At 30.1% G+C, this 19,400-nt stretch overlaps 2 protein-coding genes across 2 annotated transcripts; one reads left to right on the top strand and one right to left on the bottom strand.

Moving 5' to 3' along the window:
* Positions 1-573: 573 nt before the first annotated feature.
* On the bottom strand, positions 574-2,876 carry LOC113371254. The gene is made up of 3 exons (XM_026611889.1): positions 2,820-2,876; positions 1,119-1,334; positions 574-801 (listed from the first exon to the last, which is right to left on the bottom strand). The coding sequence occupies exons 1-3, from the start codon at positions 2,874-2,876 to the stop codon at positions 574-576; spliced, it is 501 nt and encodes a 166-aa protein (XP_026467674.1).
* A 3,209-nt stretch (positions 2,877-6,085) lies between these two features.
* On the top strand, positions 6,086-18,970 carry LOC113370698. Its single transcript, XM_026611393.1, has 5 exons — positions 6,086-6,221; positions 10,397-10,501; positions 11,952-12,122; positions 17,011-17,124; positions 18,700-18,970. The coding sequence occupies exons 1-5, from the start codon at positions 6,086-6,088 to the stop codon at positions 18,852-18,854; spliced, it is 681 nt and encodes a 226-aa protein (XP_026467178.1). The 3' UTR covers positions 18,855-18,970.
* The last annotated feature ends 430 nt before the right edge of the window (positions 18,971-19,400 follow it).

Consider the following 19,400-nt stretch of genomic DNA (forward strand, 5'->3'; position numbering starts at 1 on the left):
AAATAGCTGCAATAGAAATCTAAGTTCGGTTAGAAAACTGATCTCATATGTTGAGCAATTAGATAGAATTTCTCACTCCTTGCCCGAATAGTTGATTACTCTCATTCCATCAAACAGACGTTATATTAGAGTATAAAGAGATTTTTCTTCACTTTGAAGCTTATGTAACTATCGATGAAAAATTTGACGAAACTTATTTTTGATTAATAAAAATGAAAATAGCTTGGTTTTGTTAAATATTATATCGCCCGAACCAACTGTTGACGTAATCTCATTCAAAAAATTGTACATCATAACTTGTAGTGTAGGATACAAATATAAAATCGATTTTAAAAAATAATTGGTACATACAAACATGATACAATAAATATTATAAATATTTTTACTAAAAAAACTTCTTATGTATTAAATTTATAATGATAAAAATACAGGAGCATTGAAGGTTCAATAATACAAGAAGTTCAATAATAAAATCGCATACAGTTGTAATTTATATGTATTTATTAGAAAATTGTTATTTCGAATATCATAAGAAGTTTAATAAACAAAAGTTTCGCCATAATTTTCATATCATCACAATTCTTTATATGTTGCTTCACTTGTCCAATTCTGTTTAGTCAACAAAAATAGTTTATCAGGAACGGGAATATTAGAAAGAAGAGCACGTATTGCTGTAGTGTTTCCTGCTGCAACTGCTCCATTTAAAGTAACACCAAGCATAGCAGCCACCGCAAATCCTGCTGCGAAACAATCACCTGCTCCAGAAGTGTTGGCCAAGAGCGAGTTGGCAGGTAATTGCGCCTAGATTAATGCAATTATAAATACATAGAATTAATATATACTTTAGATAATAGTTAATATAATAATACAATTAAAATTACGGACAAATTAATTCTTCTACTACTACTTGTGAATGTAGTTATATAAAATCAGAAACAATTTTTGCATTTATTTTAGTTCATTACTTCCCAACTGTTATTAATTATTTAATATAAAGTAGATAATACAATGATTTTTTAAATATTGTGTTTAGTTTTTGTGAATTTGATTCAAGAGTTTTAACAAACATGTCTTCTATATCAAATAACATTCAGAATTCTATATAAATCAAGTCTTACAGGTGGATATAATCGAACAGATATTTTTTTATCAGTTTTGTGTCCTGGTTTTATATAGACACCGCTGTCGTCAAATAGCCTTTCAGAGTTGTCACACAATCTGGCGATTGCAACACCTTTATCTCCTAAAGTCACTACAAGAACATCAACAATGTTCTCGAAGATCAGAGTAGAACATAATGATTTAAGTTCTGCCAACAAGTTTTTGTCTGCCACCTGCAAATAACAGTTAGTAATAATATTAAAACAAAATAGTTATTTTTAAATAAACCAACATCGTATAAAAGAACAAAGTTATATATTATATTGGGTTGTGTTATATATTACATTTAGATTGTTATATATTTCATTTTGACTAGTTATTTTCGTACGATAAATTATATATTAGCCGTTTCAGTCGAACATCTTTTGTTATATTTCTTATTGGTAAAAAACTGATCAAAGTGCTTTTTAACTTCATTTAAGTTGAAAGTTTTACCGTCTACTTTTTTTCAGTGACTACGGCAAATAATAGTCCGATGATGCCAACCCAAGAGAATATGGTGGCTGTCGGATTGTGTCCTATTTAAGCTGTAAAAGCTTTTTGCGATTGACCAAACTTATGTGAGGTCACGCGTCGTCTTGATGCAATATTACACCTTAAAAGTAAGAAGGTAGTAAGAAAGTAAGTAGGTATCCGAATAAACCATTATGCTGCGTTGAAAAATGTGAAAAACAACCAACTATCTCACTAAATATATAGCATCACCTGTCCCTGGTAAATATCGGTTTTGTATTTATCCCATTTGTCCTAGTGATAATTCGCCTCAAAACTGATCATCTTCATGATGTTTCAGAAGGGAATCGAAGACGACAATGTGGCGACAAAGGTTTCTCTCTATAAGAACCTGGAAAACTTATGAGTTTCTCGGAAAATCTTTGACCTTTCAAGTGGTCATGAACAGTTAAATTTGATAAATTTAAACTCAATATGTTGTTATTCGCCGGTTTGCATCAAATGATGCCTTTTTCGTCTTATTCGTTCTTCATGAACGCGCATCCTCAAAATCAATTTTCGAATCGAAATTTAACAAAACAGTTCTGGCACTGTCATTTTTCTATACATAAATTTTTAACTTTATACGCAGTAAAACAGTAACTTATGTCAAAATGCTGCTTATTCTTTCCATATTTAAAGAAACACAATCCAAAAATCACTACATATAATTGATTAAAATTTTATATACAGGCCTCAATACAAAAGCTTTCAAATCATATAATAATTTTAGGGTGTGATAAAAAAATGCAAATAAATCCTATGTGGTAAGATACTTAAGATAGTATTGTATACCACATTGTATGTGGTATACAATTAAATCCTAGTAGAAAAATGAAATTACTTTTTGAACAACCTTATACTATATTTTTATATTATTTAATGCAATACAATATATCTACATCAGTATTTTACATATAAACAAACCAAGAAAGAATATTAGATAACTGGATCTTTGTGATGCGCATGTTATAACACATGGTTTTATGTGTGAAACGCCTGATCATACAGCAATTAGACAGACATTTTCACAGTTTTTACTACCAACAAAATTAGTTTGATTGAAGATCATCATGAATATTAAAAAGCAGTTCAGAGAAGAAGTTTGCAAGATATATATATATATATATATATATATATACTATTTGATTCATTTTCCCACTTACATTTTCGACCAGGCTATTCCCCATTATTGCAGCAGCCATTGCCCGCAGTTCGGCCATATTGGGAGTGCAGAATGCCAGTGGTTCCGGTAATGAAAATTCAAGAATTCTACTCGCTTTCCTCATATCCGTAGGTTCATAGAACACTAATCATACATAACATATTAAAAGTAAATTCGAAATAAGAATTCAACACAACATTCAAAATAATGATCAATTTAAATTTAAACATTTAACTATAGAAATTGAAAAAAAAGAAGACTAAAAATATTTATTCTTGGTAAAAGAATGTTACTGCCTAATGTTTTTACTAATATTATTTTCAACCACATTGTAGCTCTATATTAAATACAGTCATCAAAATGAGTTAAGTGTTAAAGTCAAGCAGGGAGTTGTTTCCTTGTAGCGTTGAATAACTAGGGATTAAAAATGAACAATACAAGGGTGAGCTGAAAAGTTTCCGACCTAACAACGATACAATATTTTTTTCCTTTTTAAATAAGGAAATAACAAGAAGTAGCTTGGTGCTACTGGCAGATCTAGTGAGTGAAGTGGATGGTCCAATAAGTTCAAATCGTAACTGGTGGATTTTTGCCATGGCAAAGACAACACATTGTTTTGGTAAAACGGGCTTTTCTTTTCCTGCAAATGTGATCATTTTGCCTTTTGCTCGTCAAGTAATGGTGCGTAGTATGCTTTCCTATTGCTTTTTCCTTTTTGAAGATAATCGATTAAAATATCTCCATGACTATCCCAAAATACAGAATACATTACACTCCCAGCCAAAACAACTGTTTTTGTTCTTTTTGTAGCTGTTTCCCCCTTTGTAGTCCACTGTTTTGACTGTAGCTTTGTTTTAGGCGTATAATGGTGAATCCAAGAATTATCTACAGCCTTAAGAGCGTTGAAAATGTTTATTCGAACATGTCTATCTTGGGAAAACGCGGCAGCCAAAGCGCGGACGGCTTTCTCATGTATAACTTACCTTTTAATATTTGAAAAACACATTTTTTAGATATCTTCATTTTTTCTGGTATTTTCCACACTTTGATTCGGCGTTTGTCTAACTTCATTTTGTGAACTTTAGCAATGTTATATTCAGAAGTTGAAGTTTTTGGACGTCATGAACGATCATCGTTTACCAAGCTTTTACGGCCACGTTTAAACTCAACTCCAAAAATTTTATTGTGGAAAATGATGGTGCAGAGGTACCACACATAACACAAGATGTCTTTTATTTGCCTATCCGTACAGCCTTTCAAAAACAAATATTTAATAACAGCTCAATATTCAATTTTTTCTATTTTCACGAAAACACTTACATGTACTTACTCAAACGGCTATCGATTGAAAACGGAGCGCCCAAAATGACCAAAAATTTGGCGAGTAACTTCTAAAAGATGCACAACTTCATTTAACAGTTTTTATTGACGAGTAGCACCTTTTTCGTGTTGATATCGGAAATTTTTCAGCCCACCCTCGTATTTCAGTTTTAACAAAACTTCAACAATTAATTTCACACTTTATAATCCAAGCTTTGAAAAGTAAAGAAAATTAACTTAATCCCTTAAAGGCAAAGTTCTGGAACTCACTGATTGATAAATATAACATACAAAATTATCAACATGACTACGCTTGGCATCGTGTCTTAAGGCAAATTGCTGGAACTTAAAAACTTAAAAAAATACATTTTTGAATAGTTCGAAATTTTTTCATAGCGTTTGCGTTGCGTAGCTATTTTAGAGACAAAATATCGAAACGCGTAGGCGCTGCGTTGCAGTCTAACGCATGAACATTAGGAACCTATAGAAATGTAAATAAAATTTGTACTTACTTTTAAAATCTCTATAAAATATATAATAATTTGATGTGCATATGTCTAAGGATCATTTTTGACCCCCAAAACAATATTTGAAGGTTTCTGAACACTTTGCCATACCTGAGAAAAAATGAATGTGTTCGTGTGTGTGTTTGTATGTCCGCATTTTCAACCGATTTGAATGGTTCAAAAAACATTCGATTCCCTATCGATAGGATAGGGAGATGTGCTGATTTTAATTAGTTTTTATCAAAGGCAGGCCCAGCCATTACGGAGATACAGAGCAAAGATTGCAGAAAAAATAAATCGAGATTTTGAGAGAACGGAGCATACGATCCGGTTTAAATGATCTAAAAAACATTCAATTCGTAATGCTCTCGGGGAAGTGGTGGTAAGTTTTTGGCATAGGTAGGTGCAGAGGTTTCGAAGATACGAAGCTAAATGTACAACAAATTACAGTTTTTGAGAGGACTAAGCATCCGATTTGAATAATTAAAAAAACTTTCTGCTTGTGTTGACGAAACATTTGTTTTAAAAAAAATTTTTTGTATATCGAACATAATTCAGATTTTAATTTTAATTCTCGCTAAAGTTCTAAAGCTCACTTATATACTTTAAAATTTAAAGTATTGAAAAGTTAAAATTATTTATTTAAAGTTTAAATAAATAATTTTAACTTTTCAATTCAGTTTATATAATTCTTATAAGTATAAGAATTATAAGTAACTTATAAGTATAAGGCAATGTTACAGTATTTTTTTATAATAAACTATTTGAAAACGTTTAATATTCTTCGAACATTTCGTTACAGTACGAAAAGTTCCAGCAATTTGCCTTAAGGCACGATGCATAAGCCATTAGTTACTTTTTTTATAGGATCCCCGACAGCTAAACCTGTCTTCCCAAAAATGCAATTTTTCTCATTTTGTCAATACAAGTAAAATGTTTTTGAATTATTCAAAACATACATATATACACATACATAATATACACATACATACACATACATACACATACAAGCACAGACATGCTTCTAATTTTTCTATGAAATGCCAAAAAGATTTATAATGTTTAACCGTTAGACTGTTCTAAGTTCTTCCCTTATTTTCAAATTTTCTAAAATTGTTGAGACTTTTAAAAATTTGAAATTACGGTAGACAGTTTACAGTTTTCCTTATAACACGATGGCATGCACCACCAGTTACATATTTATTAATATTATTTTAATATGTTATATCATTGTAATGTATTTGCGCGTAGAAATTTACATTAAATTTTAAATCATCTCGGTTAGAGATGTTTTACATCGAATGATCGAAAAATGTAGTCGTGTTTCATGCACTATTCCGTGACAACGCCCGGCCGACTTCAGTCCTGTCTGCACCGTGGCACGGTTACGAACGATCAAAATAATAGTGTTAAAATAAAATAGTTTCGCTTTCTTTATAAAATGCCAAAGACAAAAACTGGAAAATTTGCAGTGGGTTTCACGGCAGTGGGTTTTCTATTTGTGCTAATAGCTTTCGTATCACCATACTGGTTGCAGGCTGATAAAAAAATAAGAAATCCGAAATTTCAGAAGATAGGTGAGTTAGTGTTACCGTGAGTCACCGTTGGTGAGCGTGTCCATGTGTTGGTTTTGTTGTGTTGTGTTGCAGGTAAAAGGTGTGGGCTCGTACGCGCGTTTGTTTACATTTTTTATATTAAACATAATATTCAATATTTTTATATTCTTCAGCAATATTGTACACATATTACCAATTAATAATAATTAATATGACTGTTTATCATATATAAAATTAGTGGGGTGCATGCCATCGTGCTTTAAGGCAAATTGCTGGAACTTCCGTTAACCAAAAATTATTATTTTTTTAAAAAGATTATTTTTGAAAAAAATTTACTTCGAAAAAATTAGATTTTTGAGAAACTATAAATTTGACAAAAATTTACTTTTTTAAAATAAAAATTTTTTTTTGAAAAATTTATTTCTTTATTTTGACATATTTTGGAAATTCTGAACTTTTTTTTAAAGCAATCGTACTGCTTTAACTGCATAGACACGAAATGTCAAAGCGCGTAAGCGCCGCGTCGCCGTCTAACGGAAAAAATTGCTACGGAACCCATAGGAATATAAACAAAATTTATAGTTATTGTTAATATCTCTATAAAATATGTAATAATTTGATGTGCATATGTCTAATGATCATTTTTGACCGCCAAATGACTTTTTTTTTTACTTTTTTTACCAGATCTCCTAAACCGCTAGACCTGCCTTCATGAAAATTTGATAAATACTTCATCTTGTCAATACAAGTAAAATGTTTTTTGAATTATTCTAATCGGACGCTCCGTGCTCTTAAAAACTGAGTTACCGTTTCTGGTTCTTTTTGCCCCGTATCTTCGAAACGGCTAGACCTAATTATGCCAAAAACTAATCAGCACTCTCCTTATCAACAGCAATGGGATGTTTTGTGAATAATTGGAATCAATTGAACCGTGTTCTCGAAATCTTTGACGAAAATTTCTATCCGCACACACCCACTAAAACACATGCACACACACACACATACATCCATTTTTTTCTTAGGTATGCCAAACTGTTCAGAAACCTCTAAAACCTCTAAAATATAAAAATTTTCATTTTCCATTTTTTTGCGTTTACTATAACTTACCCTACGGGAAGTTAATTATTATAAATTTTGTAGCATTAAAATGTCCTAATAAGCATATTATAACGTGTGCGGTGAAAATATGGGGTTATCAAATTTTTATTCCTTTCATGGTTTCCAACCTGTGGGGCGCGATTTTTCAGGGGACGCGAGGATGTTACAAGTGGGTCGTACAGCTGTTTCCAAAAAATAAACCAAAACGTTGAAATGATAAAATGAATCTATAAATAATTATTATTTATGTATATATTTTAGGCTTGCACCGAATATTCGGCACCTTTTTTAATATTCGGCCGAATATCGAATAGTGAAAATCAAAGAAGCTCGGCGAAAATATTGTGTGTGTGTTTTATCTTTTATGTAGGCTTGTATTGAATATTCGGCAACTATTCGGCATTCGGCATGTTCGGCGTATTTTTTAATATTTGACCGAATACCGAATAGTTAAAATCTAAGGCGCCGCCGCCGCTCAGCGACAGTAGTGTTGGTGTTTTATCCGATAAAGAGCTCAGAGTGCTCCCGATGGATCTGAATTTGGAAGTGTTTACTTTACATGATATAGTATGAAGAAATGTTTTCGTTATTGTGTATATATATAATTTAAACTTTATCGATTGTGAGATTATAAATGAACACGTGAAGTGCTCTTTCCTGAAAATTCAAAAGAAAATTTATTGTTACATGTTTATGTTAATTACGATAAATCATTCAATGGTTACACGCATGTGTTGTATCTATACAATAAAATCATTTATTATTTTCAATCTAAGCGTTTCCAAACAAAGAGCTATTATCGACTCCTTATCGCAAAATATACATACAATATTTTTGACCAGTTTTTTATTTATTTTATAATGATCAGCCTTCCTAATATCTAAGAAATAATGAGTTTATAAAAGAAAATATAAAATGTTTAGGAAAGAAATAATTAGAATTACATTTATATAAATGTAAAGAATCGCTTTTTTCATGATTTTACCATTTATTTTCCTATCACATTTAGTATTCAAGTATTCGGCATTCGGCCGAATAGTATAAATGGTACCAAATATTCCAAATAATGAAGAGTAACCGAATTATATTAATACAAACGAGTTTAGGCGCCAAAAACCTACCGAATAGTAGCCGAATATTCGGTATTCGGTCTTTAGAGCATGCCGAATATTTGGTATTCGGCATTTTGCCGAATATACTAGTCGTTGCAAGCCTACTTTTATGCGATAAAGAGCTTGCGATGAATTTGCATTTGGAAGTATTTAGATTACATAATATGATATGAAGAAATGATTTCGTTATTGTGAGATTAAAAATGACATGAATACAACCCGCCTCTGAATATACAAAGGATACGTAATTGTTAAATGTATATATGTTTGTTATAATCCAACAGTTAAAAAAATGTGTTGTAAATATATTTAATAATGCCATTTATTATATTACATATAAGCATTTCTAAAAAAAGATCAAATATAGGCTCTTTTTCGAAAAAATACAAACTATATTTTAACTCTATAATAATATATAAGAAATAATTTTATGTTTATTTCATTTATTTCTCTATCACATATAGTACTCAAGTATTCGGTATTCGGCCGAATAGTATAAATCATGCCAAATATTCCAAATAACAAAGAGTAACTGAATAGTCGTTGCAAACTTAGGCATAAAATCTGAATAAACATGAAGTGCGTTAGTAATATAACAACTTTGAATAGTAATTACTATGCAAATACATTAATACGAACGAGTTTAGGAGCTAAAAACGTGCCGAATATTCGGTATTCGGTCTCTGAAGCATGCCGAATATTCGGTATTCGTCATTTTGTCGAATACACTATTCGTTGCAAGCCTAAATTATTTTTTCATAATATGTTATATTAATTTGTAGCCTGACAAATACATTATATCAGTTGACTATTTTACGAAATTAGATTGTTAGAATATTTAAGGGAGGCGCAGCCTTATTTTTAAAGAATGGGAGAGCGCGGTACGAATAGGTTTGAAACCACTGCCTTACTTGTTTTTTTTTTTAGTATGCTACTAAAAAATTGCACCATATCTTGACAATCCTGATTAAATGCGCCCACTTTTACTGGAACTTTAGTACATTAAAAAAAACGAGCTTTCAAATTTGACCAGTTTGAATATTTTAATTTCATTGTTTAACAAATAGTTTTTATTCAAGAAATCGTGTGACAATGTTGTCATTATTTTTTACTGTAGTCCGAGAAATGTAATTCATGATTACGGTTGCAAAGTTTAAATGAACAAAAATAATTAAAATTAAACACTGAAAAATTATCACAGTTCGATCAAAGTTCTACTCTGAGCTGTACTTAAAAGCTCGTAATTTCCAATGGTTTTTTTTTTTTTTAAATTCACGATAGTTACAATCAATCCTTTCACCCTGTTTCGTTTTCACATTGAGTTATGGGACACCCTGTATATGACACATTTTTATATTTCATTTTTCTTTAAATTAATGATCTTCAAATATTATTTTATAAATAAGCGGAATAATTTATATGAATAGTTAAAGAAATTTATAATTATCCTAATGAATAATTCCATTGTGCCTGTGTATAAATAATCAGAGATAATTCAAAACTTACGATTAGATAAACAATGCAAAATAAGTTATCTTATTGTGTGTTGTTAAAATAATATTTGATTTTTTGATAAGTTTTGACACATGGAACAATTTTATGGAATTTTACCTAATTTATCTTATTTAGTTTACTTTTATTCTCTGATATGCAGTTTAGATTTTACAGTTTACATTTGGAATATATTACCTATATACATATATTTTTCATATTAGTATATCAAACATAATGATACTATCATCAATGTACACAGTAATTATGTTCATTACAAATATCTCGTTTTTTACAATTGATTTATTCATCATGTATACACTATTTTTGCAATATGTATTATGAATAAATATTTTTTCTCAATTTACTTGTGACATTTTTCAATAGTATTACAATACGAACGTGCAATGTTACTGCTCTCATATTACAGGTGTGTAGTTTTTAGAGCTGTTAATACTATATTATTTCATTCATTTGAGCATTTATTTTCTGCAGGTTTATGGGAGGTTTGCTTTAAAGACTTTGAAGATATACATCATTGGTACGACACTAGGTTTACAGGATGTTGGTGGGTCTTCGAAGAAGAATTTTACATAATAGGTAAAGTTTCAAGATTTATAACAAAATTTAATTTAAAATAGCTATTTAGATATACTATAAATATTTCGTAGAGCATCCGGCTTTATAACCAAAGAGCTTCAGGTTGAAATCCGCAATTCGGACAACGTGATATAAAGCTGTACTGATTTTTATTTGAAAACTTAGTTAGATCATAGAAAATAATCCTACCCGACATTATTGCAATGTGTAAAGATATATCATCACTATTTGAAACTAAAAGGCTTCCAATTAGTTGCTTTCTAATAAAAAACTATCAATAAATGGTCAAAAACGGAGAAGTCTTCAAAGTTTAAGAAAAGTATCATTACATGAGATTTTGAGTTCTGAAAGAGTTATATTTCTCTATATACGAGTATATTTAATTTGAACAATTTAACAACGAAATTTTAGATTAGAATAGATTTATTTTGGTAGATAAAGCGTATCCACGAATGCAATTTAGAACACTTAACTCTAAATCCTAATAATAAGAAAATTTATAAATACCACATTATCAAAAATAAACTAGAGTAAAGTGGCATTCTGCCTTGCGTGAACTTTCTGATGCTTTTAATAAACGGAGTAATAAATAATAACTGTCTTATGGGCCGATTCTGCCTCACCAATGTTATGGCAAGGCCAGGTTACGCTCCAACTTCCATACACTATGCTACTGAATTATACTGAATACTGTCAAAATGTCAGGTATTTGCTGTGCATTCGGGCGTTGCATTCACTCGTATGTTACGGAGCTGTATCAGAAACACACTCTTATCTAACATCGTTTTTTGACATTTGTGCGGTTTCTAGGTTAGGTTTTGTATATGACAACCTGAGAAATACGCCTGACTGCACAGCAACCACATGATTTTGTTAATATTTAGTACGAAAAAATCTTCATATTATAGCCTTACCTTAATATTGGTCTATTATGCGGCAGAAACGGTTCATTAGTGTCTACCTGTCTGCTTCACGACCTATTTACTATTTAGCTTGTATTTCTGTTTACTTATTTACTTGCCTACTTTTACACCTGTCTATCTGTCTGTTTACATGTCTACCTGTTTATTTGAATAGCCGTTCATCTGTTTACTTGTGTACCTGTCTACCTTCCAACCTGAGTACTTGCACGCCAATTTAGTTGTATTCCTAGTTACTTTTTTACGTGTCTCATTGTAAACCTGTTTACCTGTCTACTGGTGTACCAGTTTTCTTCTCTACTTATCTACTTGACCCTGGCTAGTGACTACATGCTGATAATTGTGCCTTTCCCAAAAACTAATCAGTACGTCTAGCAGTCAGTACGAATCAAATATTTTTTCAATATCTAAATCTGCTGATCAGTGCTCCCGAAATCGAATGATAAATTTTTTTATAATTATTTAACTAAAATAATATAATATTTATTGTTTAAATTAACTTTTAATCAAATTCATTTCTTATATTTCAGGTGATTTCCTATTGCCCGGATTTTTTGTAGCGACTCAATTCTTCTTTACAGTATGTATGACATTGCTTCTAATCGCAGTAGCGTTAGTTGCCTTGTTTTGCATATGCAGCAGGCATCATGATAGATATTTGCTGCTTTTACTGACCGTAGGAACAGATCTAATTATAGCAGGTACTAAATGAGCAAAGTTATTTCAACTTAGTAAGATCATAAAATATGAAACTAATGTCACATTTCCAAATGATGATAAGGGTATTCTAGATAATGAAATTTTTGGCTAAATAAATAGCTAAGTAGAAGTGCACCAACAATACAGTGGAGACCTTTTACTAAATACTTCTCTCATTACTTAAATTTATTTTTGGTGATCTGTGATCATTTGTCGAATACTTTGGTCTGATTGTGAGATACAATACAATACACGTTTTATTTCGAATTAATATGTCCAAAAAGGCAATAATAGAATAATTGCAGTTAAAGTATCGAGACATATGTAAATAGATTTAAATATAATATCTATTGCATTCTTGCATAACATTTGTTACAAACTAATTTTTGCGCAATAAAAAATCAGTTTTTATCAAACTTGCTTATTATAAAAATAAGCGATGTATCAATTTAGTGCTTTTACCGTAAGAAGACAAATCATCACTAGTGGTGTATGCTATACACTGTATAGCATCGTGGGTTAGGGCAAATTGCTGGAACTTCCCGTGCCGTAATGAAATATTCGAGAAATATTAAATGACTTCAAATAAATTTTTGTAAATACTGTAACTTTCATTATTGGTATTTGAATGGCAAAATATAGAAGCTAATAAATTCGATGACAAAGTTTATATATGTTTACCTGAAAAATAAATAAATGAAACTGGATCAAGCGGAGTTAGAGTAAAAGAATTTAAAAAAGAGTAAATTTTATAAACTGAATTGTAAAGTTAAACTTACTTATTTTAAGTGTGTAAGAGAGTTTTGGATTTTCAGCTGAAATTAAAATTAAAATTCGAATCATTTTTGATATTTAAAAAAAATAAAATTGGAAATAAAAAAATTATTTGAGATTTTGGAAAAAAAATTTTGCTTTCCTAAACTAATCGTTTCTTCACAAGTAAAATGTATTTTGAATCATTTGATTCGGAAGCTTTGTTGTCTCAAAAACCTGCCTTTTTTCATTTTTAGCTCCTTGTCTCTGAAACGGCTAGAATGTCTTTGTCAAAAACTAATCACTCCGTCTTCTTACAATTAAAAATTGATTTGTTTTTTTAATCATTCAAATCGGATGCTCTGTTCTCTCAAAAACTCAATTTTCATTTTTTGCACTCTTTCCTTCATATCTCCGAAACGGCTGGACTGATTTTTGCAAGCTCACACTTCAGATGAACAGTTTTAACTTTGCAATTCATTTTATGTATATAATTCTTTGGAATATGAAATATGTTACTTCATTCTAACTCCGCTTGATCAAGTTTTGATTCTAACTTTTCATGTAAAATATATAAAAGTGAACGTTCAATTTATTTGTGAGTGTTGAACTTTTTCTTTATTTATTAAACTCCCGAAAGAGAAGTTAATGTTTTCGCAAAAAACTCGATTTGCTAGTTTTATGTTTTCTCGGCATTTGAAGTCATTCTGAATCTAATGAAACCAAATTCGGTGATCAACCCAAAATTGTGTTTGTGTGTACGTGAGCAGATTTTTTAACTTTCGTAGACATTATCTCAAAAATGGCTAAACTGATTTCAAAAAATTTATATCCATTGGATGCAACTCGATAAGGACTAGCTTTTATCAGTTTTACGCGATAGACGGTCGAGCGTTTCTTTGTAATAATCAGAAAAATGTAAAAATTTTCGTACACGTTTTAGCCCACAATTTTGAATCGATTTTAAAAATTCAAAAGATATTATGTGCAAAATTACATATTATAGATATTATAAGTAAGTTTGAAAAACATGAATTTTAAATCGTATCGATTATTTTTAGCGAAAATGTTATTTTTCAAATAAACTGTTGAATATTTTATAAAAATAGCTCTCAGTTCTTAGTGATTAAGTTGTTTATGTATAATACTTGTCAGGAAGTTCGTACATTTTAAGCAAAATGGTATTTAACACTAGTTATGTATTTGATATTGTGAAAAATAATAATGTAATGATTGAATCACTCCAGTACATCGTAGTGTACGAGGTGTACTAAGAAGATTATCCTACTTGAGATAAAAAAGTTAAATACAAGGCTGCATTAGAGTTGATGTGTATCATTTCACATCAACTAATAATAGATTGAAATGGAATCTGTGAATAAGAAAATCTCATCTCACAGATTTGTCTTCAATCAGCTAGCCGTTGAACAGCTAGCCTTTTTTCTACTGAGCATTGCATTATTAGCAATCTCTATTTGTCTGTTAATATTTAATATACAAGTTCTTTAAAGTAATGCGATAGAGCGAGGCTTAGAGGTCCGCGGATAAAAAGGTTCACTACCTATATCTCAAAATCCAGTAAAGTCAAGAATTTTTTGGCGTCAATATTTGAAAGTAGAGGGTAAAAGATGTATAACCAGCCATCACATTGATTCTTACGATGTTGCGATCGGGAGATAAACGGAAATGTTTGAATAGTCCATAAGTATAGTATTTTCTTTCGTTGTTAGTTTTTTTTAAACTAAACGAAGCACTGTGATTTAATTTACGAGACCTTACGAGTTTTATAAAATGCATAGTAAATTTTAAGTTAGATTCAACAAGTGGGGCAAAAAGGACCGACTGAACTTTTACCCTGGCAAAGGTGTAAAAAATAAAAAATAGCAAATAAGAAAGCAAATTGAGTTAAATAAAACTATTACAAAAGATAAATTAAATAAATAGTTATTCCGACTCTGCTGATGAATATTTTTGACAAAATACCAGATCAAGATTATTTACAGAGTTATCTCTGTAAAAAATTCACTCATGAAATTTATATTTTGCACTGGTTGAATAATATAGCTATTATTTTGTAAAATCTCATTAAAATTGAAATAAAACATTGAACCTGTTTGCTCCCTGGCCGTCCCAATTTACCCAGTCTATGAGGTAAGGAGGACGAAGTTACACATTTTTTAAAAACAGGAAAAAAAATTCTATAATGATGAACTAGTTGGGAGTTACAGAATACTGAACATAGTCAGATAGTTGTTCGTTTGATACGTGTTATTTGTTGTGATATAATTGGTTTGATTTACACAATATAATTGCTCAAAGGTATCAAACGTTTGTCATAGTAGTGTTTGGCTGTAAAATAATTTCTTTAATTGTAATACGCATCAAATAAAAAGATAACAAAACGTGTTAATTGTATTAAACATGAACCAGCATCTCTTGAACGTAACATGATTAACGATGACAAACGCGATAATTGAACTAATAAGACCCCTTTTGGAGAAGCTCAATTTAAAGGTCAAGTGTGATTCATTGCCTTATGTCGCATTTATTGAATTTGCCTCGCCGGCATACATCTCACCATATCTATCTTATGATTTTAATTGAGAAAAAGCCCAAGTTACATATTTATTATTAGGTAAAGTACATATGCCTTATTATAAAGGAATATATTTATATTATAATATCTAATGTATATTGAAACACAATTTTAGTGGATACATACTTCATATTTTAGAAAATATGTAGTTGAATCATTTTTATAGCAGAACAGGAAACATTTAATATAATATATTATTTCTTATGTGTCATACGAGACCTATAACTTTGCAGTAAATTGTTAGTTATACTCTCATCATTTAAAAATATTTGTGAATGCAGATCGATATTGATAATGATAATGATACTATACCTATAAATCATAAAGGACAAGTTAAATTCTGCAGAAATTCTCTTACCAGCTCTATCAATTTTTCTGTGTTACTTTTAAATTACAAACAAATCATACACCAAAATTGAATACTTATGTAACAGACATATGGTGAGATATATGCCTCAATTCCATAATTTTTATTACATTAAAAAAAGTTAATGGATGCTTTCATTCATTATCAAATACACTATTGCTACAATTTGTGTCGCTCTTGTCTGTTGAGTAGTAAAAAATAAAAGTGGTTAGCAAAACTATAGGGTAGAGCGGGACACAAAGGTTCAATTTTACTTTGAGCAATTATATTGTGAGACTCAAACCAATTTCAACGCAACAAAGACCAATCTAACTTTGTTCAGTAATACTCTCACCTAATTCATCATTGTAGAAATGTGTTTTTTATATTTCTTTTCAAAAATGTGTATCCTGGTTCTTTCTACCCCATACCCCAACAGGTCCTTTATATGTATATATATATACATATATATATATATATATATATATATATATATCTTATTTCAATTTTAAAGGGATTTAACCAAATATTAGCTGCATTATTCAAGCAATGCAGAATATAACTTTCATAGGTCCATTCAACTTACTTTTCTATTTGCTATTTTTAACACCTTTGCCAAAGGTTAAATCGGTCCTCTATAATCCGCTCAAGTGTTAGCTTTTATAGAATTTATATGAAAAAATGTTGAATCTGACTTAAAATTAACAATATTACTCATAAATCAATTTCTTAAAAAATATATATTCAGGTTTCGTAAACTAAGCAACAGTTCAGTTCAACAACCACAAAAACTAATAACGAAAGAAAATGCTTTTGTTATAGATTTTAAAACATTGATGTTTATTTCCTAATAGCAACATCGTAGGAATTGAGGCGAAGGCTGGTTAAACATCTTTTACCCTCTACTTTCAAATATTATCGTTAAAAAAATCTTAACTTTACTGATATTTGAGATGTCGGTGGTGGAACTTTCAACTTGCGGACTTATAAAACCCGCTCCACCCTATAGTATTATTATGACACTCATTGGTCCTTTGCAGTTTTTAGAAGTACTAGGAATTTTTATATCACAAAGAACAATCGATAACCATTTTCTTTTCATTAATTAATTTGACTTGCTTAGCAATTATTTATAAGCCTAGGTAAAAATTGATTGAACAAAATATTATTTATGATTATATTCTCTAATCCACAGGTATATCTGGTTTAATAGCTGTGATAATTTTTGGAATTCGCGGCGATGGCAGGGACTGGATGCCCAACTGGGAGCATAACGATATGGGCTGGGCATATGCTTTGGCTGTTTTGGGTATGTTGATATTTTGCACAAAAAGGAATGATTAATGTAAACCATAATGCTCTATATTATTAATAATAATTAGGACTTATCATATGAGAAGAATAGCGACATTATTAATATTTAGCTTACTAAAAGAAGTAGTCTAGTGTCTTTAAAAGAAGTAGTCTAGTAGTCTTTAAATCGACATTCGTAATGAAAATGAAATTTTCATTAAATAAAAAATATATATTCACCATTATTGATATTGTTCGTTTATATTAATAAGTTTGGTACATTTTTTTAAAATTATCAGTAATTAAGCAGTATCGTAGGATTCAGAAAGCTTGAACAAAAACTTATTTATTTGGAAGATGATATATATCTATTTTAATCTATTCATATTAACTAATTTCTCAAATAGATTTAATATCAGGTGAGAAATTTCTATTTCAAAATTTTATTGAAAATTTTCTACTCCAATGCATATATAGGATAGGGCACGAAGGTTCAATTCAAGACTTTTAGTAATTATACTATAAAAAAACCAACTACTTACATCACAACAAATAATATATACCAAACAAGCACCTAAACAGCTAATTCATCAAAATTCAAATATGTTTTTTTTGCTATTTTTTTGTAATTTGTCATCTAATCCTTTCTAACTCATAGGCGGGATAATAAAGGACAGAAGCCAGGGGGTTATTTCATTTTTAATTATGAAAAGATTTTACGAAATGATAGCTACAATTTATGCAGTTTAATTATTAGGTTTAAATCAAAAATCTGTATCTACTCTTGCTACAATCATAAATCTTGCTTTGGTAGGTATTTTTTGTTTTAATATACCATAATCATACTCATTGTTTTTGAAATTACAATTATTACAAATGAATGAGATACATGTAAATGCATAAATATGCTAGAATTACTTCCATTGATATTTGGGTGACGCCGTAATTTTGCGCCTGAAATAGGAAAGGGTTGCTCTCGCCGTGGCCGTGTGCGTCACAGGCGAGGCTTGGTGCGTGATCCTGTACCTGTGTGCCCCTAGTGCCCCTTTCATTTGTATTTTGAAATGAAAAGATTTATACTCGCTTAAATAATACCTACGTGTTAAATAGAGTGTCCTGTGCTTGGTGGCGTCCGACATTACGGAACTTTCCCCTAATTTTATTAAGTAAGGGCGAATATTCAATTTGGACCTATATTTGTCGAAAACCCGGAACAATCCGGGGCAAAAAAACTAAATCCGGGATAAATATGCTTTTAGAAAAACTCGGGACACAAGTTGAAAATCCGGAACAGTTCCGGTCAAACCGCGACATATGGTCACCTTATCTTTAAGGCGAAAGCTGGTTACTACCCTTGAATACTCCACTTTAAAATTATATCATAAAAAACACCATACTTTACTTGCTCATGAGATAATGATGTTGAATCTTTTTTCCACGCCCTGCTCCACCTTATCGACATTATTCGCAAGATATTAATTCGTATATTTTCTAATAATTGAATCAAATCTATTTTAATTGATTTGTAATTTTGTAATATCTTTGAGAATGAATTTTTCAAAGTATTATCATTTTTAATTTTTCTTTGAAGGTTCTATAGCTTTATTACCAGCCGGTACATTGTTCCTGGTTGAGGCGCGGCGCACTCGTTACAGGCGACTGAACGAACTCCAAGCCAGAGAAGGATCAGTTTCTTCTGGTTATGGAATGCAAGAAAGAAAATCAAGCCATCATACAGACATTTAATTAGATATTGAATAAGTAATAAACGAATTCAATCAGATTAAAAATAAACGAAATTCAGGGATTCTCTTTAAAGTCAGTATAACCAGGAGATCGAAAATATCGATTTATTAAGAAAGGCATCGATACAAATTGATATTGACTATGAATTTAAACTATTTTGAAGGAGACTAGACTAAGACTATATCAGTTAGTCTTAAAGATTTTATATTATCTCAGAATTATGTTTGATCTGATTTATTAATGTTTTGCTGTAAAATAATATACAAATGTTTATTATTAATACTATTTTTCTACAAACTTGTAGATAAAACTTTTAATAATGCAATAAGTATTATATTAATTAAGATGATTGAATATTCTAATTATAATTTTTAAATTATGATTATGAATCAGACACTTTTAGTAAAATATTTAGTTTATTCACTGTGAATGTAAACAATTTATTTAGATATATAAATTTAATTATGTTAAATTACTAATAAATTTATTTAAAGAAATGTTTATATTGTTGTGAATGTTATAACTAAAGCTGTGTGAAATGCCGTC

This window comes from Ctenocephalides felis, unplaced genomic scaffold (genome assembly GCF_003426905.1).
Source record: "Ctenocephalides felis isolate EL2017-DRISC unplaced genomic scaffold, ASM342690v1 CF-g0.4_SCAFFOLD_01492, whole genome shotgun sequence".
Lineage (NCBI taxonomy): Eukaryota > Metazoa > Arthropoda > Insecta > Siphonaptera > Pulicidae > Ctenocephalides > Ctenocephalides felis.

Coding starts and splice junctions, on each gene's coding strand:
- LOC113371254 (XM_026611889.1), bottom strand. CDS start 2,876: ATGGCCGAACTGCGGGCAATGGCTGCTGCAATAATGGGGAATAGCCTG. Junction 1,335..2,819: donor GGAATAGCCTGGTCGAAAAT/GTAAGTGGGAAA, acceptor TGTTATTTGCAG/GTGGCAGACAAAAACTTGTT. Junction 802..1,118: donor CTGTTCGATTATATCCACCT/GTAAGACTTGAT, acceptor GCATTAATCTAG/GCGCAATTACCTGCCAACTC.
- LOC113370698 (XM_026611393.1), top strand. CDS start 6,086: ATGCCAAAGACAAAAACTGGAAAATTTGCAGTGGGTTTCACGGCAGTG. Junction 10,502..11,951: donor AGAAGAATTTTACATAATAG/GTAAAGTTTCAA, acceptor CTTATATTTCAG/GTGATTTCCTATTGCCCGGA. Junction 12,123..17,010: donor AACAGATCTAATTATAGCAG/GTACTAAATGAG, acceptor TCTAATCCACAG/GTATATCTGGTTTAATAGCT.